This window comes from Ochotona princeps, chromosome 6 (assembly GCF_030435755.1).
Source record: "Ochotona princeps isolate mOchPri1 chromosome 6, mOchPri1.hap1, whole genome shotgun sequence".
In the NCBI taxonomy this organism is placed as follows: Eukaryota; Metazoa; Chordata; class Mammalia; order Lagomorpha; family Ochotonidae; genus Ochotona; species Ochotona princeps.
This window is the reverse complement of record NC_080837.1, coordinates 2,857,706-2,884,516: the sequence shown is the minus strand read 5'-3', so window position 1 is coordinate 2,884,516 and position 26,811 is coordinate 2,857,706. Positions and strand designations below refer to the sequence as shown.

The following is a 26,811-nucleotide window of genomic DNA, read 5'->3' as shown; positions in this document are numbered from 1 at the left end:
TCCTGCGGCTTCCACCCCTTACCATGTTCCAGGATGATGAGCTGGGCTCCAGCCTGTGCGTTCCCAACATCGTTCTCAGCAATGCACTGATAGAACCCTTCATCTGACTTCACCAGACCTAAAACTTGAAGGTTGTGTTCCTTCTGAGAAGAAAACATAAATAAAGTTTCATGATTCAGCTGATAAATGTTAGTTCAAACTCTCAAGGATACCTTTCTCTTTTGGGGAGGAAAGAAAAAAAAAAACCCTCAAAACATTATGACTCAACCATAGAGTATTTGCTCATGTGCCCATTAATTCAATTTTATGTTAAAGCACTTGTAAGTGCTTTATTTGGCTGGCAAGGACAGTAGATCTTGTAATTAGCAATGAGAACTTCAACACTTGTGGAAAGTCACAGATTCGTTGCCTCCCTTGGAAAAATATCTGGCAAGCAATACTATGTGACTGTAGTAGAAGTCACATAGTATTGTGAATTTGTGAATTTATGGTATTATCTTCTTAAGATTCTAAGGAATACCATTCTTTAGATTACACTTTAATAAGTTAAATGAAGTCATTTACATACGAGCTTTCCTTAAACTCTGAAGTCCTATATGAATGCCAAATATAGCTACCTATGTAAAATAGGGTTTCAAACCACAGAAAACAGCATGCACACAGCAATACAGAATGTCAACTTAATCACGACAGACTGTCTTCTCTTGTTAAATGCTTGTAAATTATTCTGTGACATAAGATTATGCATCTCAGAAGCAGAAAAAACATTTCTACGAAAATGAATTACTCAGATGGCAACTCTGTAATGAGACAGTATGTTTCTGACAAAAATGATTACTTTTAATCATTTTTTACGAAATGCCAAGTCATACAGAGATCTTAAGTATATCATTAATCCTTATCATTAATAAGGATGAGATAATTCGGCTATGAGGATGTGAGATAACGATGATCATCTCGGCAGACAGACCCAATACGACAGGACGCAGCTGTGTCAGTAACCGTCCGACACTGAGCTATCTCATTCTGAAGGGTCCGGGCCATCTGGACATGGAGTTCTGAACAGTCGGTTGCACTCTCAGTTGATGTGGCTTCTTCAAAAGGATCACCTTTACATACTTTGGGGCAAGTGTGTGTGTGTGTGCGCGTGCGTGTGTGTGTGTGTATCATTTCTTCTTCCTGACCACACAGCTCTAAAGACAAGTGGGGTGTGCACTCACAGCACTGTACTAAGGAGTGCCAGGGCACGGCTAGTCTGCTGCTGGACTCCATGAGGTCTTCCACATGCTGTCCAAATGCTTCCCGTCAGCCACTGCAGGGAGCACAATCTACATGGATTTTCCTGTCTTCACGTGCAGAACAGAAGCGGTGGTAGATGATAACCGGTGTCTCAGTGATTGTATTTCAGAGCATCTCAATGTTTCAGAAACAAAGGGTATACTTACTACAATCTTAAAGTAGTCACTTGGGATCACCATATCCCCATTTTTGACCCACTTTACAGTTGGAGCTGGTTTCCCAGTCACTTCACACTCAAACACGATATCCATAGACTCGTGAGCATACAGACTAGCAGGCCGCTTCAAGAACTCAGGGTGAGCTGAAAGCAAGAGAAAACCAGGTTAGTAATGAAAGGCAAAACAGACTGCTCTTCGTATTTCAATGGCTTTTAATCATAAAGAAAAGAAATTTTTACTTATTTGAAACTTGCACATATTGTTACAAAACCACATATCATAGAAACAAATGTTAGGAACACATTATCTTTAAAAACTGTAAAGAGTGAAAATACACACATTGCAAGCTGAATAAGAATAAACAGTAAAAACTATTCCCCTAGAAGTTAAACTATTTTATTAGCACAGCCATAATTAAACAAGGAACTGGAAAGCCTGACATGGCCTTCATTTCCAGTCAAGCTGATGAGTAACAACAACAGCAAGTCCAACAACTGTCACTGCAGAATCTCACTCATATAACACGCTCTCCCCTCATTACATGAAACAGTAGTTAAAGATGACAGAGAGAGTGACAGGATCTTTGGGGAGAAAGATGAGCATATTTGGAAAGGCCAGATTCTAATATCCTCCATCATTATGGCTTCAAAAGATGTAAACTGCTAACTTGGAAATAAGAGATTTGCAAGATGTTTTAATTCCAAGATTTGATCGCTAGGTCCAATTTCCTGCTGAGTGCTGGATGACTTCACATGGAGAGGAGCCCATCTCACCCAGCTACGAGCCCATGGCAGGCCAGTTCTCCCACGTGCCGGCAGCAGCAGGCTGTACTTGAGCAGAGCTGCCCGTGCTCAGCCTGCTGAGGGTATAGGGAATCTGTAGCAACCTGACCTGTTAGTGACAGGCATATCATTTCTATAAACATAGTTCTATCTATTTAGGTCTTGGATTTCTTTCATTAATATTTTATATATCTCAGTGCAGAAATCCCTTTTAAACTTTGCTAAGTATGTCTCCTAGGAATTTCATTTTACATTGGCACCACTGTTAGGTGGCACTTCAAAAATTCTTTTGATTTCTGATTGCTCTGGGCTGGCCTGTGGAGATTTACTGATTCAAGTGTATCAACATTTTGCCCTGTGACCATGCTAAACTCACTCATTAACTCTATTAGCTTCTGTACAGATACTTGGGATTCTCCATACAATCATGTTCTCTGTGAACAGAAATGCTTAATTTCTCCAATTCCAATCTGCTTTTCCTTTAAACAGTTTTCTTTCTTCTTCCTGCACTGCAGGAGTCAAGTAGCTAGCAAACAAAGGTAAGAGGACAGACAGCAGGTAGAACCTCCCCCAAGAAGGGAAATGACATATAATTTTAAGAAGCAACATTCCCATTGAGAGAAGATCCACGGAACTTAATTCTGTACATTGGCATGAAACCGGGCGACCGATTTCAGTGAATGTGATATACTTTCTTACTGGTTGATACTTTCTCACCTACAGCGTCCACAAATTCCGCATCTAAGATTTTCTTCTACAAGAACTATCAATTTACGGCCTTTCAGTTCCACCTCCCTTTCCCGGCTCCCCGTAATGGATGTTGACAGTAGCTACCCGGCACTTTGTTAATAGCGCACACACCACAGCACCGTGGAGGGCTTACCTTTCACACCTGGGGTGTGTTCTTCCTTTGCTGTGGGGTGGCTGCTAGGCCCAAGGACCACCGCCTGACTGCAGCAGGTGGCTGTTGGACGTTGGCACCAGCTCACAGCACACCTGTGGGCAACTGCCTGCTAGTCACCAGTCAGGTTCACAGCGCACCAGCAGGTCACATGATGTGCTGCTTGGTGGCGCAGCAGTGGCCCTGGTGGAGCCACAGGAAGCTCTGAGCAGCAGTCCTGGGTCGGGGAGGTTTTTTTCCACGTTTGCACCTTTTCTGGATTCTCCTCCCTGACTCAAGGGGCAACAGCAGCTAATCCTTACAGCTGCCAGTTCTGGGTTCTTCAGACCATGAATTATCCTCTGTAAACACATTTCAGTGTGGCTTCAGGACCTTGACTGATACAGTAAACTGTTGTCCCCCTTCACCTACTTGCTACCAGTATTCTGTCTAACTTGAGGGACTGACTGCTGCACAAAAGTTTAAACTTTTTATGCGGTAGGCTTACCAGTTTGCTCCATACTGGTATCTATTTCATTATCCTTCAAAGGTATTCCGTCTTTCCACTCTGCAACCACGTTCATGCACCTTTTTTTCCAGTTTATCAAACAATCTAAACCTACTAGGCATCCGGCTCAATGCTCTCTTTTTTGAAGATTTATTTGCTTTTATTGGAAAGATATATTCAGAAGAGACAGAGAGGAAGATCGTCCATCTGCTGATTCACTCCCCAAGCGGCTACAACACCTGGAGCTGAGCTGATCTGAAGCCAGGAGCCTCTTCCAGGTCTCCCACACAGGTGCAGGGTCCCAAGGTTTTGGGCCATCCTCGACTGCTTTCCCAGGCCACAAGCAGGGAGCTGGATGGGAAGTATTGCTGCCGGGATTAGAATCGGCACCCATATGGGATCCCAGCACGTGCAAGATGAGGACTTTAGCTGCTAGGCCACCTTGCCAGGCCCATTTTTTCCTTCTCTTTTTAAATGACAAGGTCAGTAGTCACAATAAAAATAAATAATTTCAAAGTGGTAGCATTAAAATTTTATAAATAAAACTTTAATAAATTTTATAAATTTAAAAATTTTGCATATTTATATGTGTAAATATAAAAATATATAATAAAAGATAAAATTATACAATTTTTGATATTTTTTTAAAATGCATTTTATAAATTCTTCAACATTTTATAAATAAAAGTTTATTTCCTGATACTGATTTCATTGATTACTGTATTCATCAGCCAAAGCCACACAATTATTCTGCCTACACTGGCAATACTGACAGAACAAATACCCTTCTTTGTTCCTTTATCTTCTTAAACTTTGCCCAATATGTATTTACAGATCCCTCACAATCAAAACTCGGCTTATTTTATGTTTTACTATTCTGTCTCAAAACAAACAAGCACAACTTGGGAGTTTTCAGTTTAAATGCAAAAGACAAAGAAAGAAAGACAAATTTATGAGGGTACTGAAAAAATTTGTGGAAAGGAAAATTAGAAGATGAGATTATTTTGGTGCAAACATTTTAAAAATCTATGCAAACAAGGGATCTTCAAAAAGTTTATGGAAATGTGTATTATGGGAAAGCTATGCATGCATTATGAACACTTTTTGCACCAAGATAAATTCATGCTTTAATTCCATTTTCACGTGAATTTTCTTACACGCTCTAGTGTTTGCAATCCTGAGTCTTCCCAAGTCACAACCAGATTACTTAAACTGTATTAAATACAACTGATTTGGACCAAGCCAACAAAGTCAACTCTACCCACTCCCTCCTCCCCAAAACACACTCTGGTCACAAAACTAAGCTGCTTCCTGACCTTTCAAAAAACCCCATTTTAGTCACATAAGGGGGACCCCTCTGCCTGGAACCTCCCCCTACAAGGAAAGTAGCATGATCCAAAGCAGCCTGCTTCTACAGGATGCCATGGAGACATCCCTGCTCAAGCCACCTTACCAACCTGACAGCCATGCCCAGTGTGGTGCTTACGACTGAGACAGATGAGACACTGCCTGATTTGTAAGTCACGGACAAACGTCTAACTTGCTTGGTTGGAATTTTGTCTCTTCACTCTGGGATACTCCTCAGTAACAACTGAATGTAAGCAGCTGTCAGAAACCACAGCCAAGTCCTAGTTCTCCCGCAGGACATTTTGTTAACATGAGCCTTCGTGGTAGGCCCATGAATCTACTGCTTTTTTTTGGTAAGATTTATTTTATTTTTATTGGAAAGGCGGATATACACAGAGGAGAGACAAAGAGGAAGATCTTCCATCCGATGATTCACTCCCCAAGCGGCTGCAACAGCCAGTGCTGCACCAATCCAAAGCCAGGAGCCATGAACTTCCTCCAGGTCTCTCACGCGGGTGCAGGGTCCCAATGCATTGGGCCATCCTCGACTGCTTTCCCAGGCCACAAGCAGGGAGCTGGATGGGAAGTATTGCTGCCGGGATTAGAACCAGTGCCCATATGGGATCCTGGCGCTTTCAAGGCGAGGACGTTAGCTGTTAGGCCACCATGCCAGGCCCGAATCTACTGTTTTTTTAAATAAATCTTTTCTTCCTGCAATTTTATCTATGTCTGTCCTGAATTTTCTCACTTCCTTCAAGACCTTGAAATAAACTTTGCTGGGGATCCTGTTTCCCACAACATTTCTATCTCTAAAAATTACAATCAAACACAAACACATAATTTGTCTTGAGATGAGAAACAATTACACATTGAACTATTTTTCTACCTTCAAAGCCTGAATTCTAATTACTGTGGTCTTACATTTCCAAGAACTACATATTCCTAGAGTTTAAACGAATCAAAGGTATTCCCCCAAAGGCACAGTAATTAATTCTGGGAGACACAGAAAATTCTCTTAAAAATAAAATTGATACAATTTTCAGATTTTTTTTTTTTGAAAACAGACTTCGACTAGAAAAAAAAAAATCACACTGTTCATTTATGTTCCCCTTTCACAAATCACGAAACAATGCCCTTAAAACGCTCTCTGGGCACTAGCTCCGCTGTATGTAGTGTTCACACCAATTACACACAACGTAAGAGCAGATGTTTGTGGTGGGGAAGTTAAATTGATAACTGGGAAACAAATGAGTCAATTACCACAAGAAAATAGGTGTTGTAATGGAAGATTATGCATTCCGTTACCAAGAGATAATTAAGCTTCAAATCCTCGTTGACAGCTTCCTATCCCCTCTTACGCCATTATCATCAGAGGAATAATTTTAATTGCTAAATGTACAAGTAGAATTTAATAATAAGACACATTATACTTGCAAAATTCTTTCATTAGAAAACACCACTTGATTCTGCACTGTTACATAATGCTGGAATTGCCACTCAATTCCAACAGAGCCCTTGAAGGTTGCTCCACTATGATGGGATGTGGAAGATAACTGTTATCATTGGTATCAGCTTGGAAATGCTGGTTATTTCTGTTGTCTGGTCTGAAATTCTTATGTTACATAAATTTTGTTCATTTTTATTCTTTTTATAAGCATCTCTGCCATAATTCACAAATGTATGTCCTGGTTCTTAAAAAAAAAAAATTACAACCCCCTCACCCTCCAGGCCGTTCGGAAAGTCTGTGTGAGGCAAGGAGACACTGGGACAGAGCTGCCCTCCTGAGAGACCATGTTTCTCTCCCGCTATTCCCACACCCCCCAGCTCCAATCACACTTGTTTTTTCTTGCCTGATCGCAACTGGGCTCACAAGGATCCATTTTGCAGATCTCCCTTTAAAAGCATTTCCCTCAAGAAGCTTTTCCTGACCCAGAGCCCCTCCTCCTGCCCGATCCTAGCCCATCACTGCCTAACTCACCATGGAAACTCATGCGGGTCTAAACCATAATGGGTGCGCAGGGCATTCTCATCAATAAATGTTAATCTGGAGTCTCAAAACCCCATCAATCAGCATCACTCAGAGAATTAATGGTCTGTCCTGGATAAGATTCTTTCTCAAGGACCGCCATGTTGTTCAAGAAGTCAGTGCTTTATGCCACCATGACTGGATAAGGCTACTCACAGCTGTTCCCAGTCTTAACGGCTAGTGATCATGTAAAATCTTAAAACTGTAATCTCAGCAAATTCACTCTGTGATCACAGAACTTATTTTTTCTTAAGTAGTGTTCCTCAAAGTTACAGGGGCTAAAGCTCTTAAATTTGAAGAACTGAACTCTATGCATTATTTCTGATTTTGAAAAATTCATCAAAACCTTTAATAAATTCGAGCCTTCTTAAGATAAAATTAATCTTTGTCCGATGTCCTGACAGCATATGTGTACGCCATATTTTGCTTATTTATCATCTCATCAGATACCAGGGTTGCTTCTACCTGGGAGCTAATGTGACATGGGCATCTATATCTGATGGCATCCCATATTGGTATGCTGGTTTGAGTCCTGGCTGCTCCATTTTCACCAGCTTTCTGCTAATGTGCCTGGGAAAGTAATGTATGATAGCTCAAGTCCTTGGGTAACTGTCACACACGTGGGAGACCCACAGGGAGCCTCAGCCAATGAGTCTATTTCAGGAGTGAAGATTCTCTTTCTGTCTCCACCTTTTAACTCAATAAATCTCCAAAACACATACACAGTCTGACAGAAGTCAGGCTCCCTCCCTCAAGAGACTCTGGGTGAGAACACACTGTGAAATTCCAAGTACATAAAATACCAGAAAGTGCACACTAATCAGTGACAGGAAGCAGATGTAGTGGCTACCCCAAGGCAGGGAGGGCGACAGGTAGATGGGAGGATTGGTCAGAGGAATTTAGAAAACTTTTAGAAGTAAAAATACATGTTAATTATCTTAATTGTGAATCACGGGTATATTCATATATAAAACCTATTAAATGGTACACTGTAAATATCAGTATATAATACCAATTGTATGTATCTTTATTATACCTCAAAAAAAGCTGCTAAAAAAGTTGTGCCAAGCAGCTCCATAAATTCCGTGCAATTCCTGTGCCTAAGAACCGATACATTCAGAAAACATCAAAAACAAAACTCTACAAGGTGATAAAAGACAACTCAAAAATCATCAAGTAAGAAGAGTTAAAACTAAAGCAAAAAGAACAGGAAGCAGTGCTGTGGCATAGCGGGTAAAGGTGCTGCCTGGGCTGCCAGCAACCCAAACGGGCTCGCCTGATGGTGTCCCACTGTGCTCCAGCTGTAATGCACTTCCCTGCTCAGGGCCTGGTGAAAAGATGCAGAAGCAGCTCCAGGCTCCTGGCTTCAACCTGGCCAGACTGGGCTGCTGCAGCCATCTGAGTAAATCAGCTTATGGAAGATTTTCTCTTTTTCGCTACCTCTCTTTCTAAATTTCAAATAAATAAATAAATCTTAAAAACATTTTTTTAAGTATATAAAAACTTGAAAAGATGTTAACTAATACCTCTCCATCAAATGTGAACTAAAAAGCAAAATAAAACCAATCATTTCCCATTGCATTTACAGACTATAATCTTGATCTTGATCCTAAGAGTGGGGATGCTGGGTACACAAAGTATTACCACCTTTCTGAAGCAGAACTCAGCAAGACATGTCAGTCACTAGCCCTGGACACCTTCTATTTTTAGAAGCAGCAGTCCTTGGAATGATCACAAAAAGGTAGTGAAACAGGTGCACAAATGTGTATGTACACACGGAACACTAGAAATCACAAACATTGGAACAGTATGCAGCAGGCGCCAGCAAATCACGATACATTTCCACAAAGAAAACTTGCCTGGAATGCAGCTATGTGCATTGGTTTAAGATGGTCTACAACTGCTTTTCTGCCATAGGGAGGAACTGAGTAGCTGGCTGTGGAGACTGAAAAATGTACTGTCTGTTTTAAAACAAAGTTGGAAGAAAAGAAAGTTTGCTGACTGTGCCATAAGGCCACTATATGTAAAATAAATCTGTAGCTGTAACATAAAGAGGCAACCATGACAAATAACAAAAAACACTTGTTTACACAATAGTCTGAAAAGGATAAATTACTGATATTATCTCTGTGTGGTGATCTTATAAATGACATAACTTTATACTTTTCTGTTTGCTTTTGTGGGGCTAAATATTTAACCAATGATCACAAAAGGCAACAAAATGGTTATTTTTGTATTATAGTCTAGAGGAGCAGTTTCATAATCTCATTAGAAACCCTTGAATGGCTGCACAATGTAATTCTTTAACAATAATCTGATCAAATTAGTAGATCATCATTAAGCTGCTTTTGAACTAACTTCTCCTCTCCAAAGATGAAAAGCTTAATCTTACACATGCTCTGTTTCTCAAACTGCCACTGGCATATCTATTTTTCACTCCTTAACACTCAGGAAAATTCTCCAAGTTGGCCCTGCAAAGAAAAATCTTTGTATACATTTTCCAAATGCAAACTGAAGTGTGTACTTTTGAAAATTCCACATAGTAGCTAAAAATGAACATTTCATTCTGGGATGTTCAGCACATCATCAGATTTCAGCTTATCAAAAGACAGAGTTTTTATGTTTTTCAGATGGATGACCAAGCAGCATACCAAACATACCAAGGGCAGCCCAGTAAGTGTGCCCAATTCTGAAAGGTGACATTATCTGTCACATTACAGATACATGTTATCTGTAGGGTTTGAAAAATAACCAAACTAAGCAGCTCTCGGGCAGCTTTCCGATTTGCCGGGGTCCTGGTCTGATGGCCTCCTTCTGGGCGGGAAGGTTGTCCCAGGACCCTGAGAAGCGGGTTGGGAACGCCTCTGAGCCGCCATGCCAGGGGCTGGAGTGTGGGAGGAGCTAGCTAGCACGATCCAGGCGGGGGCCCAAGCAGCTTGGCCCCGGGCCGCCATGCGGCCCGGGTGCGAGGGTCCCTGCCACGATTCCAGCCTAACACAGCCAAGCTTTCCACCACCTGCGCAGGTACATGGGGTGCGAGGCTCTCGGGCAGCTTTCCGATTTGCCGGGGTCCTGGTCTGATGGCCTCCTTCTGGGCGGGAAGGTTGTCCCAGGACCCTGAGAAGCGGGTTGGGAACGCCTCTGAGCCGCCATGCCAGGGGCTGGAGTGTGGGAGGAGCTAGCTAGCACGATCCAGGCGGGGGCCCAAGCAGCTTGGCCCCGGGCCGCCATGCGGCCCGGGTGCGAGGGTCCCTGCCACGATTCCAGCCTAACACAGCCAAGCTTTCCACCACCTGCGCAGGTACATGGGGTGCGAGGCTCTCGGGCAGCTTTCCGATTTGCCGGGGTCCTGGTCTGATGGCCTCCTTCTGGGCGGGAAGGTTGTCCCAGGACCCTGAGAAGCGGGTTGGGAACGCCTCTGAGCCGCCATGCCAGGGGCTGGAGTGTGGGAGGAGCTAGCTAGCACGATCCAGGCGGGGGCCCAAGCAGCTTGGCCCCGGGCCGCCATGCGGCCCGGGTGCGAGGGTCCCTGCCACGATTCCAGCCTAACACAGCCAAGCTTTCCACCACCTGCGCAGGTACATGGGGTGCGAGGCTCTCGGGCGGCCAGTGCGCCATTTGGCGCCAGGCTTCGCCTGCTGGCCGCCCGGCCAGGAAGTTCTGGAATTTGGTTTCTCTGATATGCTGCATGAGACGCTCCGTGCTGAACCCACAGTACTCTGAGAATATGTATTAGTCCTTAAGCTTTTCAAAGGCATTTAATCTTCCTCTGAAGAACCTGTGGTCACTTTATAGTGCCGATCGCCAACATCAGCTCACTTAAAAGGCAAAATTCCGGGCTTTTCCAGCAGGATGCCCCATTACCTGATAGGATGAGGGATCAGCAGAGGGGTCACAGAAGGCATTACTGTGACACTGACTGGCATTCAAGAACCATACTCGGGGCTAGAATGTGTAAGGCATACGTGGAACAATGCCCTGACACTCTGACCCCATCGGACGGTTTAGAAGGGCCGGTGGAGTCTATGCAGGAGGCATGACAGTCTATAGGACGCTCTGGGCTGACCAGAGCAACCTCTGGCATAGTTAACACTGGCTGGCAACAGGCCTGGTTGGAGAGCGCGGTGGAGGCCTTGGCTGCGTGGAGCCTACTACTAAGGGGCACAGGAACTGGAGGGAGGCTGAGTTCTGGTCGGGTCACAGTTGTAATCCCTTGGCACAAATATCAATTCGGCTTTGACGCACCATGCCGGATTAGACCACAGCACAGTTTGGTGCTCTGGAGGACCAGGATAGACGTTGGACGGGCTCGGCTAGGCCTCAACCCCATCTGAGCCATATATGAGATATGCGTGGGTATGGACGAGCCGTGGCTGGGCTGAAACTCTCAACAGCAGGAACCAGAATGGATTGAAGAGCGGAGCTGGCCGAAGGACCTGCTGGAATGCGTGAAGCCCGACACCATGAAGGAGTCGGAGGGAGGAACCTGAACAGATCCTCTGACAGGACACTGACTCTACAAATAAACGCAAGAAGCATGGAGGTAAATAACCCAGAAGAGGCTTTGGAATGTGACCCACTGGAATACACTTGGCTCGGGTTGGGGCAGACCAGGCTGAGTCAGTTCACGTCATCCACTGGCAAGCCCAAGTGCTGAAACTGTGTGGGGGCCTGGCCGTGTTTGGTTGCGAAAAAAAAAAAAACAAAAAAAAAACAGTACAAAACACAAAATGCCAAGGCGAAATGGCCTGTGCTAGCAGGGAATGCAACACCCGACCAGCACTCCTCCCACTGGTTTAGGTGAGGGACAAGAGTGTGATGGGCAGAGCCGGGGAGAGATGCGATACTCATTGGTTCCAATAGAGGTCGGGGCTCAGAAGAGAACCAACCCAGGGGTTAAAACCATCAGCTGATCGGAGTGATGGACTGTGGCGGGCACTGTGCTTACTAGTAATACATGTAGGAGCCTGGACTAGGAATGCCTCAAAGTTTTTTTTAAGGGGATTCCCCTGAACAAAATGGAGGAATCAAAGCATTAATCAAAAAAAGATGGAAAATGGAGTAGATGAATCAACCACCTCAGCTTTATGCTTGCAGCGGAAAACTGGACAAGGGGAAACCCTAAGACGGACTATGTCAATCAGTGGACTCTGCACCAGCCTCATCATACCTGGACTGTTGCTGATGATATGTTGGTGCTTCTAATTGATCGAGGTGACGCTCTGCTGGCTCTGCCTACAAACCTGAGAGGGCCTCCCTAAGAGGCCGTTGAACTTGAACTGGACAAGTGGGATGCTGGACTCTGTATGGTGTAAACTTTTAATTAGGGAATCTCAACGGAACTTGAGCTGTGGTTATGCATCAAGGTGAAGGAATTCATGATGGGGGAAGGGTTTGGGGTGAAGGGGGGGGGAATCCCAGTACCTATGAAATTGTGTCATGTAATGCAATGTAATTAATGAATAAATGAATATTTAAAAAAAAAAAAAAAAAAAAAAAAAGAAAAATAACCAAACTGACTTAAAGTGGGTCTACTTCTTACTCTCAAAATGTGTCCGCATTCTAAACAATGGCTGTGATAAAATATTCCTGCAAATAGACTCTTGGCACTTGGTCTAGGCTGAAATACGGATGTTTTACAGGGCAAACCAACCCTCTTCCCAATACAGGTAGCCCTTGCTTTGTGAGACTTGCTTCAGTGACAGGCAGAATTACACAGTATAAACATGCACTTTTTATTTATCGTACAAGTTAATTTGTTTCTAAGAGCTGAAGATACTAACCAGTTGACATGACACTGTAAGAAGAGAATAAAACTAGGAATTGGGTGTTCTGGGGTTTTCATTTAGACTTTGCTTTCAAGTATGCTTTGTGTTCTTGGGGAAATCAATTTTCATTAAAAGGATGTAATATGTGAAAATACTTTGTTAACACAAAAATTCTTTAAAAAACTTGGCAGGTACATTCACATAATGTAAAATGTGACAATGTAAAACCTTGAGAATAAAATAAAAATTAGATGATACTATTTCTACTGTAATGAACATTTCTTGGCAAGTCAAAACGGCTCAGAATTCTACTATTCTAACTGCTCCAATTTTCCAAAATGCAGCAGCAGCAACTATTTTTGGCAAGCAACCCAAGAAAAGAATTTAAGGGGAAAATGTAATTCAGGCACCTTCAGTACCTATACCACTTGATGACTAATCACAACCACTATTAGCAGTAAATCAGGTACTGCAACATGCATTTTATCTAAGAAATCTCTTCAAAGCTTCAAAAATACAAAGTATATTTCCATGTGAAGTACAATTCCATTATATTATCTCTGTAAATCAACCTGTACGATCCCAGTGAAAAAGGTTGGTGGCAACGACTGGAACCAAAGCAACAATTTGCTTATATATTATTTTCTCACTTTCATGCCCTGGTGTGAAAACACCCTACATGTGGTATTCTCCTGGTGCTGAATTGTAGGAAGGAAAAAAGGTTCACAAATAATTTACCTCACAAGTATGGAAAATAAAAATTCTTCAGGTGTTAGGGTATTTTGTCAATGCAGGGAAAAACTTCATTATCAGATTTTCCAAGTCACTGTAATCAGATCCAGCTGAGTGGATCCATCCTGGTTGGACCACAGGGTGCCCAGATACCTGGTAACACAGTATTCTGTGTGTCTGAAAGTAGAACACTTTCCCTGAGTGGGGGCTTAATGGGAGCATCTGTCAATGGTACTGAAGAACCTAAGTGTTCTCTGCCTTTGTGATTTCTGCCTTAATTGCTTGGCTGGGGCTGTGTGAACTCCAGGCCTGACAGGCAGGACACCTGGCAGGTCCCATAGGCAGACCACTCCTCAGGAAGGAGGTCCCTGGTGCTTGATAAGATTCACTGCCCTATAGCTCATCGATTTGTACTTTTTGAAAGTTGCTTGCTTCAAACCCAAAAATAGAAGCCTGCTAAACCATGACTATATAATTAATAGCCTGAAATATAAGAACCCTGTGCTGTTCAACCTGGGCTCTCTCTGGCTCTTCTTCTGCCCTGCTGTTCCTGCAGCAGCCTGGGCTGCAGTGACCCCTACCCCTCCAGCCCTGCTGGAGGGGGTGGCTGGGAGACCAAGGTTAACCTGAATAAACTGTCCTTTATGCCTTAGCAAGACTTCAGACTCGCTGATTTTCTGGGGATCTAAAAAATCCGGCACAACAGTATCAATACTGTTTTATGGAGGGTTCGATTGTAGAGGGACGCACAACTGTTGAAACATTGAAACAGCACAATTAAGACTGGTGCATTTTACTATATATATGAATTTCTCAAAAGAAAAAAAACCTACAAACAAAGCATCAAATCTTAGCTGACAATACAAATGGATTATGTGTCTGGGTACATCTGTAACTTACTTTGAAATTAAAATAAAAATTAAGTGATAGATTTAGAAAAATTTGAGTGGATATCTGATATAGCAATCATAGCGAAATATCAGTTAAAGACTCAAGGTGATGAGTGTTTACTGCAACGTTCTTTCATCTTTCTAGATGGAAACCTTCTAACATTCCAAACTGCTGACAACAATTAGAAAAGGTCTTTTACTTGGGAAAAATATTCTTTACTACCTTTGCATTACTAATACCAGAAAATCACTAGGATAAAGACTTTTAAACACAACTTGGAAAACACTACTACAAAAAAAACCCAGCAATGAGACAGAACAGAAATGGAAGGAAGAGGTCAGGCTCTTGACCAAGGGTGGGGGCTGGAGACAGCAGAGGAGACCCAGCCAACTTCACAGCAGTCAGACTCCATCTGCACAGGAGACGGAAACAATGCAGGCTTCTGATCGCTACTGAATTACATCGTACGGACCGAAATTCCTGTCCTGAATATTTTTTAAATGTTCAGACTATGACAGTCAACTTGGAGAATAATGTTATCTGCTTAAAAGATCAAGTGTCATTTTGTCCCTTCAGCCTTCTCCACACGCTGGAGGCTGGTGGGACTGGTGTCTTTAGGGCAGAGCTGACATCGAACAGTGCAGCTTTCTACCTGGGTGGGAAGTGCTGAGTCACTTCTCTCATCAACCACCACCTCATCCTTGGAGATGAGGGCTGGGCCTATTTGTCATCATTCTCTCTGGCGCTGCTGTCTTTTTCTCTCCCGCCTACTGCAGCAGGCACCAAATAAATACAATCTGAGAAACGCCTTTGCTATCATTCTTAAGGTAATCAGTGAAACTGTAATCCCTGAGGAAAAAAAAATATCAAAACAAGGAACAAAGGGACAAGGATGTGGCAACTACCATCTTGTCCAGATGTTGTCCAAGCAGTTTCACGCTTGTCCCTTTTAAATATCTGGCTTCCAAGTGTGACCTCGCTCATATTTCCTTGACCGTCTCAAGCACCCTAAAAATCTGGAAACCACTGACATGAAACAGCTTAAGCGATTCCTCTGGACAATCAGCCACCTTCGGTTATCTTTACAAGGATTCCTGTGGCGTTTCAACAGTGAGCGTCAGAATGCAGGTCTCTATTTGGTGTAAGGGGAGAGTACCCCTACTGACAACTGACAGGGAAGACCCCACTCTGACAGTAAACTGTGTGTACTTGAAACTGCCCTCAACGAACACTCAACAGTAGGGGGTGGGGAAGAAATATTAAAAAAAAAAAAACCTCATTCTGGACGATTTTTTTTTCACCAGGCTGTCTTGCCAACCTCTTCCTGATCTCATGTATATTTACTGAATAACAAGGGAAGGAACTAAAGGATGAGAAGGGGAAGTTTAGGAGACCTGGTATATTTAATACAAGAAACTTACAGTGTAATTAAAATCACTGAAATTCTTCCTGGCCTCTCTCTCTTGATCAAAGCCAGTGAATCTGAAAGCAGCCCAGGAAGTACAGTAAAAACTGTTCAATAACAGAAAGACAGCAGATACTGTTTGGAAGCTATGACCTCAATAAAGCTGAAAGAGGTAACAGACTTGAGCTACATTAAAGACTCAGAGGGCCCAGAAAAGGCTGATTAAGGAAGGCTTCAAATTCCGAGGTCAAGACGGACAATCTGAGAAGCAACATCAACAAGGATGATAGTCCAAGCCTTCTCTTCTCACCATTTCTGGAAAGAGGAGGCCTGACCTTGCTCCCCTGTGGCAAAGTTTATGATTTTTTAAGTCACAAAGTATATTTGCTACTGTTCTGTTTGATGTATGTCTCAGACAAGCAGGAGTCCAGCACACCCTGACCTAGGGGGGTCATTTAAGAAGCCGGAATGGCCTGAGGAACGGGGCGAGGCTGGCCTGGCTTAGACTACAAAACATGGAGCCCAGGGTCATGTGATGGCTAGAGGCATGGTACAAAATCAATAAAATCATCTATGATGTCAACTCAAATGAGTCAAGCATAAAGCAGAATCCAGATAGGCAAAAAAAGAAAACAAAGAAAGCAGAACCAAGTTTAGAGCGGTTAGTAGACACTGCACCTCAGGGACAGCAGCTGAGGCCTACAACCCGCAGGCCCTGTACCATCTGTCCTTCCCACAACACCACCACTGCAAGGGGACTTCCGTCCCCATTTCAAAAATAAGAATGAAACTCAAGTGACTTTCATTTGCCAGGATCACACAGCCAGAGACTAACTAAGGCAACGGGGTCATACCTCCAGAAACCACATCTTTCCATCAACTGCATTCTTTTCCTCATCTTTTAGCACTTCTTTTCATTTTCTTTGAAAGGCAGAGGGACAAAGAGATTCCATATACTGGTTCACCTAGAACAGCCAGGACTGCACTATGCCAAAACCTGGCACACATGCAGCCCTCCGTGGAGGTTGGCAGAATTTCCAGTACTCGACCCATCAGCTAGAGCTGCTGTCTGTAACAGACTCCCCTCTTCCTGATGAGGATCATCTTGGTGACAAGAATCAGGGGAGAGCCGAGTTGTTAGCTGTGTTCCACCTGACGCACAAGCACCACAACAGGCAACGTCTTTAGGTGTCCTGCAGCATGTTTATGGTCAGGAATCCTGCATCTATATCTCACACAGATCCGAGCTTAATTTTATATCATACTTCATGTTATCTCACATGGACATCCGTCTTTTCTAGAATACCTGAACGTGGTTAGTTACCATGGGAATGAAGGTTGTGGTTCAGAATAAATTTACACAAGTAGTAGGCAATTATTCCAAGCTTGTAAAATGTGGGAATTTATTTGAAAGCTGCTTAATATGACCACTGATGCAATAAAAATCTAACAACTGCAAACCTAATTCAAAATGATTCAGGTCCCAAAATAGGATTAAGAGACAATTGTGAAGAATTTGCTTGTTTACAACAAAGGAAAGTAAAAAATGCGAAGTTGCAAAGTGAAATTTTGGAATACTGTTAATACTGATATTATACCATAAGAATATAACCAGGGGACTGGCATGTGGTGCAACCATGAAGATGCCACTTGTAATACAGGCACCCTGTATCAGGTGCTTGGACTGAAGTCCCAGGTCAATTTCCCATTCCAGTTTCCCGCTAATGTACACCCAGGGAGGCAGCAGGAGGTGGCTCAAGTACTTGGGTTCCTGCCGTTCAAATGCAAAACATGGATAGCTTCTGGCTTCTGGCTTCAGCATGGCCCAGTCCAACACGTTGCAGACATTTGGGGAATGTACCAGAAGGTGTAAGATCTCTGACTATATCTGTCTATGTGGGCAGGCCATGTCAGGCTGGATCAAAGCACCTGTCAGCATGCACCAAATCTGCTGGGAATGGGCCTGGTAGAAGAACTGTGGGCACTCCCCTGCTGGGTTGTAGCTTCTTCTGGTGAGCATTAGTGCCAGGACTGGGGATGGGACAAGTTGGTCAAGGCAGCAGCACCCATTGACAAATGTGTGGGCTGGGTATGGTGGTGAGGCGGGTTAAGCTAATCCGCAGCACCCATAGGTATGAATGAAAGCCTGATGGGTGCCAGAAGGACAGGGCTAGATTGTAGCATAAGCCAACACAGGAAAAAAAAACAGTGCTGGGTTGGGTATGGTGAGGACTACTGGGGGTTGACCCAACTAGGCTGTGGCACTCTGCTGGTGTGTGTGAAGACTGGGCCTAAGGTAAGGTGGGCTGGGCTGGGCTGGACTGGGTTGGGCCACAGCACCAGTCAGTTTGCATGAGATGGGGTTGTGGGCAGAACTAACCAAGCAACTGCATCCACCAGTATGTGCACTGGCTAATGCAGGAAATGAACCAAACCTAATGCTACACTGGCTGGCCCTCATGAGAAGTTGGGTGTCTGGGGTCATCTCAGGCGAATTTTCTTGAGGACTCCTCAGCGAGAACACTGGACTCAAATCTTGGCCACAGGGAATATCAAAATATGTGGTTCAACCTTGGAAAGTGAGTATTGGGACTGGGCCTCTTCAGTTACTGATGCCTGTGCAGTGGACAGCATGCCCAGATGCACATGGGGGACATGACAGCCACCTCATTTAGGCCAGCAGAGAATGTTGAGTGCCTTATCAGAGGAAGGAAAGCAGAGGATGGTTACACAACTCTCTGGGTCAAGCTTTACAGCAAATGTCTGGGTCTGTGGCTACACACTGAGGTCCACCTGCTCAGCCAATAGACCTTGGAAATATTTTCTCGACCCGGCTGCAACAAAGCTACAACAACTCAGAACTATCAAAACCACTTAAGAAATACCCTTGGAACACTCTTCCCCACACTGGGGTCTCTCAGGCATTATCAAATGACCGTCCCCCATCCCTGGATGAGGATGTAGTTTGACAGCAAGGGGCAGTTCTCTTCTCCCCAACCCCCTGAGCAGACCAGGAGAATAAAAAGAACTGAAACACTTGTTTCACTCTCATTCCTCCATGCCTTAACTCTCCCTACCCTAATCAGAGGCCACATGGGTGCATCCCTCTCAACTACATAAACAATATTAAAAATTAAATTAAATCAGTACTGACAGTGAGGAGGAAAAAAGGGAGACCAGTGTCTCCATGTAGCTAGAGAGGAGAAAGGAGTACAAGAGTAAGACCCGCAGGACAGTGGTGCAACTTCAGGAGAGAGCGGGAGTGCAACATCTCAGCAGCAGACCCGTACAGGAACAGATAATACAAGTAGTGGTGTGTGTGGCCAGTTTAAAACTCATCAGTGTGCTTCCAAAAAGCACAGATGGAAAAATTTCTTTTTTGGGGGGAGGGGAAATGTGTGTTGCAGACTACTGTGACTTTTTAAGAGAAAAGGAAAAATCCCCCTTAAAAAAAAAAAAACTCATGACCCATTTTAAGTGTTATCAACAACCTGAGATGACAGGAAATTCATGATGGGCCAATTCACGTCACAGCATGCTGTAGGAATCCCATGAGTTAATATAATAAGACAATAAATTTGATATATTTAACAGATGAAGAATGAACTTACGACCTTTTCTACATTAACACTCACTATGGCATTTCCCTTAGCTATAATTTCTTTAAAAACAACAGAACTCAGACAGGTACAACTGCACTCAAACACATCTCCAGCTAGTTCTCATGAACTACCCCCACACACACTCCTGCGAATATCGTTTTTCATTTGGGATCAGGCTCAAAACAAAATTTTCCAAATATGTTTTCACGCACAATGGCCTCTTGTCTGCACATAATAAAAACGCCACGTGGCACACAGGAATAGTATGGCTTGGACTGTGCTAACTTCCACCAGGCTAATAACAGCATGAATACAACGGAAGCCTGCTACCCAACATTCAGTCCCCGTTCTGCTCTGTTCTTCCCCCAGAGTGACTGCTGTGGGGGCTTCCAACAATGTGCATCCATCTTACCTGTTGTTTTGTGGCTGGCTCCTTCATCCAAAGCCACTTGTCAGGGTTACATGCCTCAATATAGCTGTGGTCAGATACTTTTAATGGCTGATAACGTAACTTTGTATGACTGGAACACTATTTACTCAGTCTACGCTGGAATTTTGACGGACATCTCGATTATCCCCAGCTCTGATCTACTATGAACACAGGTGGCAAGTACTACTACTCCACAGGTTTTTGATGTATGCATCTATGCGTTTGTGGTTAACACATTCCTGGAAATACAATACTACATCTTGGGGTGTTTCTTCTGTGTACTTTTAACAGATTCTACCAAACATTATTCTAAAGTGATTTCTATCTTCCTACCAGAGTCGCCAGTCTTCCTCATCCTACCAACACTAGTACTGTTAGCTTTTGTAACCATATCCATTCTGGAGTGCAGTGGGACTTCACTGTTTTTAATCTGTACTTAAAACTGCAACTGACGGCTTTCTTTCTAATATTTGGTAATCATCATTTGCCATTGTCTCCTGTTTTTAGCTTTATTTACCTAAGTGATCTGTGCAAGTCTTTACAGAGTCACACGGGAGCTGGCAAAGTTTCTTTGTGAAGGATCAGACATAAGTATTTCATGCCATGTGGTCTCTGTCACCACCCAACTCGCTTGTGGTGGCAGGAAAGTAGCCATGGCTGCTACAGCAACGAATGGCTGTAGCTGTGCGCCAATAAAACTTCAAGTGAATCTCATCAGTCTAATGAATCACAGAATACTGTATGACAAAATGATATATACATAATTTTTAACTAACAGGCTGTGCACAAACAAGCAATAAGCAAGTTTCAGCCTGCAAAGTGTATTTTGGCAGGCTCTGCTTAAGATACCACTGTTGTCAACATCATTGTCTTCATAAAAAAACCACCTTCTGGTTTTGCTGTCCTCTGAGTATTTTAGTTTGAACCTCAAGTAGATCCAGTAGAAGCACTACAGAGAGGTGTGAGAAATAATCACTTCATGGACAGACAAGCTTGGGAATGAACACAGGGGAGGGCAACAGTCACCAAGCAAGCATGATGGTCTCTGTGACTCATAAGGACCCCAGCAATCACCACATGACACAGGCAGAGGAGATGGAGGCATAGAGGGAGGAAGGCAAGACTTGGATTAAAACGAAAGACAGAGGCAGGCACAGGTGCCAAATGAAATGGGAGTCCCCATACTCCCAAGGTCAACAGACATCATGGGTTACATGAACTCTGTGACAGAGTGTATGGTCTACCCAGTGACACTGCAGGAAGTATGGCATTCTTTGTGCTCACCAAGATGGAATCCCCAACAGTCTTGCTCTTTTGTTTCCTCTGGAGAAAAGAATGTGGCCATTCAACTTTCCACTCTGAAACCCAAAATGGGCACCCAGAGAATAAGCTTTCATGCACAAAGAAAACTCAATGGTCCCAACAACTCCAAAGCACAGACGCTTAAGTTTTTCACCAAATACAGTGCACTGTGGAGCACAGTGACCATCCCAAGGCAGTAGACAACTGGGTATCCAAGCAGTGTGGGGATTTCTGTGAAATGACAGAAGACCCTAAGGGGTTTTAACTAAAGCAGAGAAATGGGAGTGAAGCAAAACAAGGAAAAACAGCAACTACGTCTCTGTGGGTATTTTCAGCAAACAAGTGGCGGGGGTGGGTGTGGGAAAAAGGAAGAGACAGTGTGTGTTGTGTGACTTCCAAGTCAGAGCACCTGCAGGGGAGAAGGGGACTGACTGCTGCCTTCCAAGCACACCAACCCATGAAGTGATTATTTCCCACTCCTCTTTGTAATGCAGAATTCTATTGGATCTACCTGAGGAGAAAAAGGAGGAACGGTTACCCCCACAGCAACTACAGCATTGGCTGACCTGGGAGAATTAAAACAGCAAGTCCCTGACCTGAGCTTTAGTGAGAGCCATGGTGCCCCCCACCGCTGCTTGTGGGTGACCTGTGCAACCCACATTAGGGGGCAACAATGCTAAGGTCAGGGTCAATGCTAAGGATTAGGGTCACTATGCAGGAATTTTACAAGTATTAGTTCTTTTTAATCCTCAAAATGCTCCCAAAGAGGTAGGCACTCTATTTCATGGAGGAACAAAATGAGATTCTGAGAAGCTAGGCAAATTTCCTGACAGTCACATGGGTAGGAAATTCAAGATTCAGAATGGGAACCTAAGCCGTCTCGTCTGACACTGTGCTGCCCATCCAGGTTCAACCACAGCTAACCCAGATGGTGCACAGGAAATCATCCACATACCTTGCACGGTGAGCTCTGCTTGGGCCTCAATTGTCTCATTGCCACTGTCAGCAACACAGGAATACGTCCCAGCATCATTCTCAGTGACAGCACTGATCTCCAGGCTACCCCCTGCCAGGAGGACAAGTCTTTCGGAGCTGTTAAAAAAAAAAAAAAATATATATATATACACATACATATACACACACACATACATATGGATACATTACAGTAGTAAGAAAATACACAAGAAACTCACACCAAAAAGACTTCAGCAGTATTATTATCTTTATGGCTATAGATAGACTAACATAAAATTATCAGAGTTCAATTTAGTTCAATTTGCTTCACTCCTATTTTGCATCCACAAATGTCACAAACAAATCAAACATCTCAATGAGTTATCTCTGACGCTGCTAGTTATCTCCCAGGCCGTCCCCTAATCTGTCCAGGTTTGTCTTCACAGATTGCGTATTTCTGAGGTCTGCATTAAGCTGAGAGTCACTTCAACACTGCTATGTCACACTGAGATGACTAACAGAGGGAAGAACAAAGAGGGCAAACCATCAGATCTGGCACGGGGTCATGGGGCCGGCCCAGTCTCCTGTGGTGGACTGGCTAGGAAAGGGAAGGGGAGGCGGGCAATCACCAGAGAGCAGCTTCCTGGGCCAGGACGCAGCGTGAGTCACTCTACTGCCAACAGGGATGCTGGGGAACCCTGGTCAGCCCTATACGGTGATCTACGTCTATTTACAGGGAAACAATTAATGCCCTAACACTGAGGAACGAGGAGCAAATAACATGCCAACCAAACTTTTTAATAAGAATTACAAACTAAATCAAACACACAAAGTTAGTTGAATCTGACAAGGGATACAATGAATTCAGGGAAACTAAATCTGACACTAAAGCCACTTCCATTGATGACCTGCACACAAAACACAGCATCAGACACAAGAATAAATGTACAAGTGCAGATAATTATTTTTGAAGTTCTATGTCTAAAACTGTATTTCACAGGCTAGGTTTGTCTGTCGAATCTTAATATTGCTAACATTTGCATTCCATATTGAAGCTCAACAAAAAAAAAAGTTCTGGTTAACATGTGGCTTTTCATATATAATTTTTGTGGAAGAAAACATAGAGGAAATAACTACCCAGTCTCTAAGTAAATAAAGTGCTATTCTGGCTTAAATTTCAGCACACTGCAAGCCTGGCTAATTGAGCTTCCTGAGACTGACAAGTAAGATTAAGTTTCCGGACACAAAAAACTGAACACCAGAACCAGGCTTGGTGATGTCTCTGGGAAATAGTGCCCTAGAAGGTCAACTCTATCAAGTGGCCTTCCTGTCTGACACATCTCAATTACAGTCCCAAATCCCACCTCCATGTGATTACGAGGCACAAACGACTGGGAGAAAAATCAATACAGGAAACAGTTTTGTTTGGTGCCTTACAAAATGCGAGAAATTCATAAAAATTAAAATCCTACACTTGACACTGGCACAGAACTGCTACTAAGTCTTGCGACTGAAAAACAGCCCATGAATGAGAAATCAGGAATGGAGTCTTACCACACCCAGCAGATGAGTCTAATTTGAAACACTAGTTGCTTGCTATATCATCTTTTAAGTGAAATAATGGAATAATGGTCATTTATGCCTAGTAATCACACTGACAGTATTCATAATCCGTCCATGTATAGTGTTTGGGAATACCATGAGTAGTATGCCAGTAGTCGATTTTTCACCGTGGTGTTGATTTCATTCTTTAAAAGCAGCCTGGAGTGGGACTGTCCATTGGCTTGGCAGAACTCACATTAATCTGTTCACGGCTAGCAGTGACAACAATCAAACCTTTCAAGTCCTCCAAAATTCAGAAATGCAGGTAACAGGAGCAATATGAAAAAGTACGTGTGAGTGAGGGACCCGACTCAGTTCAGTGTTGCTTGATGAACGTAAGAGGTGACTATTACTAAGCTTGGGGGTCGGTGTGCAAGAACTTGGAGTGCCAAGGGGACCTACTCAGCTTTGATTTGATTTTGTTTTATTTTTCCAAAGGTAAAGGCTGAGGTAAAACAAGTCCTGAGGTAAAAGTGTGGTTCAGAGTTACTGAAACGATCCAGAATAAAAAAGAATAACCATGGTAGTAAGCAAGGTAAAAGCAGAATAAGAAGTACCAATTCTTATTCTTCTTAAAAAGTTGGAATGTGGAGGACAGAGATTGGTTCATTGAAGAACCAGTTACTGACATCATCCTATGGCCAAAGCAGCAACGGACAGAGCAGGGAGAGAAAACACGACTACTGTGTGGCAGGACTCAGTTGGAAAGACGGACACAGAGATGGCAATCCCACAGAGCGGGGCACCCAAGGAAGCTTCCAGAGGATCAGGAACCAGGCAAGTCCTTTTCCTGTCAGTTAACTCTTAAGTTGAGATCTGTGAAGGAATGGGAGCTGGTTAGCTAACGAATGTGGACAAAGGTATTTCAGAAAGGACTGGCACTTGCGAAGGCACCAGGGGGAAAGGATCACAGTGGCAAGGTACAAAAAGGAAAATAAGCAAAAATAAAGATGAGGACAGAGCAGGCCATACACGTCTGACTGGACTTTTCACAGGAACCAAGTTCACCCAGTATCAGTGTGAAGAGAATGATACCTTTACTATGTTTTCTTCCTTTATCAACACTGTGAATTTTAGCCACTGAGTTTGGGGCGCTTAATCTTGCATCCCTGGAATCAACCCCACTCTTGGTCATGGTATGCAAATCTTTTCAGAGTGTGCTGAGTTCTACTGAAAAGTTTGTTAAGGATTTGAGTATCTAGATTGACAGGAGAAATTTTTCTGGTTTTGTTTTTGTTTTTTTTTTTTTTGTATTGTCAGTATTCTTTACCCCTCCCCCCAGCATTTCTACTCCTTTCCCTGTGCCAGGTCCAGAAGGGGACAAGTGGGATGGCACCAACGCCATCCTGCTTGAGCACCTTGCTAAGGCATCCTGAGACGGAGACAGCAACACTGAACTGCAAGCACCAGAGCACTGCAGGTAGACTAGAGTGGTTACTCAACTTCAGTTTCTCCTGAGACATCGTTAACATTCAGAGGACTATCATTATTAACAAGCATATGTCCACATTTGACTTAACTACAAGTATCTCTGAGTAACTCCCTGCTCCAGGAAGACAGGTTCCGCCTCTCCCACGAGCTCAGAACCAACAGGCACTCAGCCCTCAAAGAATGGCTCTCCCAGGCAGCCTCTGGTGCTCTGTATGAACTAAGCCCCTTTGCAGGGCCTGCACACTGTCCTTCTGCCTCATGTAGTGCCTGACTGTTCTCTCATTCTTTCCTCTAGAACGGAAGCTCTGTAGGAAGACCTGCCGGGCTCACTGCTCTATCCCCAGGACCCACAATGGTGGCTAACAATGCTGAAGAAATCCTCGAGCAATTACTGAACAAATCAAGTCATTCTTTGTGTTTTTATAGATGTGTCTCCAGAATGTTTTATGATCAAATATGCAAATTCTTAATCTGTTTCTACTTTCCACTTCTGATAAAGATCTTTTTTTTTTAATTATTTATTGTTTAACTTCAGTAATTACATTGTATTATGTGACACAATTACATAGATACTTGGGTTCTCCCCACCCCTCCCCAAACCCTCCCACCATGGTGGATTCCTCCACCTTGTTGCATAACCACAGCTCAAGTTCAGTTGAGATTTCCCCATTGCAAGCGTATACCAAACATAGAGTCCAGCATCTTATTGTCAGTCAAGTTCAACGGCTTCTTAGGTATACCCTCTCTGGTCTGATGACAGAGCCAGCAGAGTATCATCCCAGTCAATTGAAAGCTCCAACATACCATCAGCAAATCTGATAAAGATCTTGTTCCAACATTGAGCCAGTTAAAATATCTGCTCAAAGAGCTTGAGATCTTGAACCTCCATTTAAAAATTCCCTGTGTGTTCACAGAAGAGGGGTGGAAAGTGGGGTGCCTTTGGTACAGCACTTAAGTTGCTGCTTGGGACACCCACATCCAACATCAGAGGGCCTGATGATAGTCTTGGATCTTCCACTAACAATCCAGCTTCTCGCTATGGTGCACCTGGGCAACAGCAGGTGACTGTTCAAGTATTTTGACTTCTGCTACCCACGTGGGAGATCCGCACTGAGTGCCTGCCTCCTGGCTTCAGCCTGACTCTGCTCCAGCTGCTGCAGGCATTTGGGGAGTGAAGCAGTGGTTGGGAGACCTCTCTCTCTGTTCACCACTCTGCCTTTCCAGTAAAATCTGGAAGTAAAAATTAAAAGCAAAAAAATATATAGTTTTTAAGTCTTATAATTTTTTAAGATGTTTTTCTTTATTTTGGAAAGGCAGATTTACATAGAAAAGGAGATACAGAAAGATCTTCCATCTGCTGGCTCACTCCCCAAATGGCCACAATGGCTGTAGCTGAGACAATCTGAAGCCAGGAGCTTTTTCTGGGTCTCCCACACAGGTGCAGGGTCCAAAGGCTTTGGGCTACCTTCTACTGCTTTCCCAGGCTACAAGCAGCAAAGTGGAGGAGCCGGGACATGAACTGGCACCCATGTGGAATCCTGGTGTGTACAAGGTGAGGATTTAGCCACTGAGTCACTGCGCCCGGGCCCAAGTCTTATAAATTGTTTGCACAATACAGAACTGGGAAGAGTAGGAAGAAGGAAGCAAAACATGGGTAAAGGAATCTAGCAAATGAAGGGGTGTTAAGGAAGAAA

At 43.6% G+C, this 26,811-nt stretch overlaps 1 protein-coding gene across 7 annotated transcripts in view; it reads right to left on the bottom strand.

The window, feature by feature from the left end:
* The window catches only part of NEO1 (neogenin 1), a 192,217-nt gene that overhangs the window by 78,631 nt on the left and 86,775 nt on the right, over window positions 1–26,811 (bottom strand). For all 7 annotated transcript variants that reach the window (XM_058665450.1, XM_058665451.1, XM_058665452.1 and 4 more), the window contains exons 5-7: window positions 22,086–22,222; window positions 1,446–1,600; window positions 23–143 (exon numbers count right to left, since the gene is read on the bottom strand). In XM_058665450.1, the coding sequence (XP_058521433.1) occupies window positions 23–143; window positions 1,446–1,600; window positions 22,086–22,222 (413 nt within the window). The remainder of the gene's footprint in view (window positions 1–22; window positions 144–1,445; window positions 1,601–22,085; window positions 22,223–26,811) is intronic.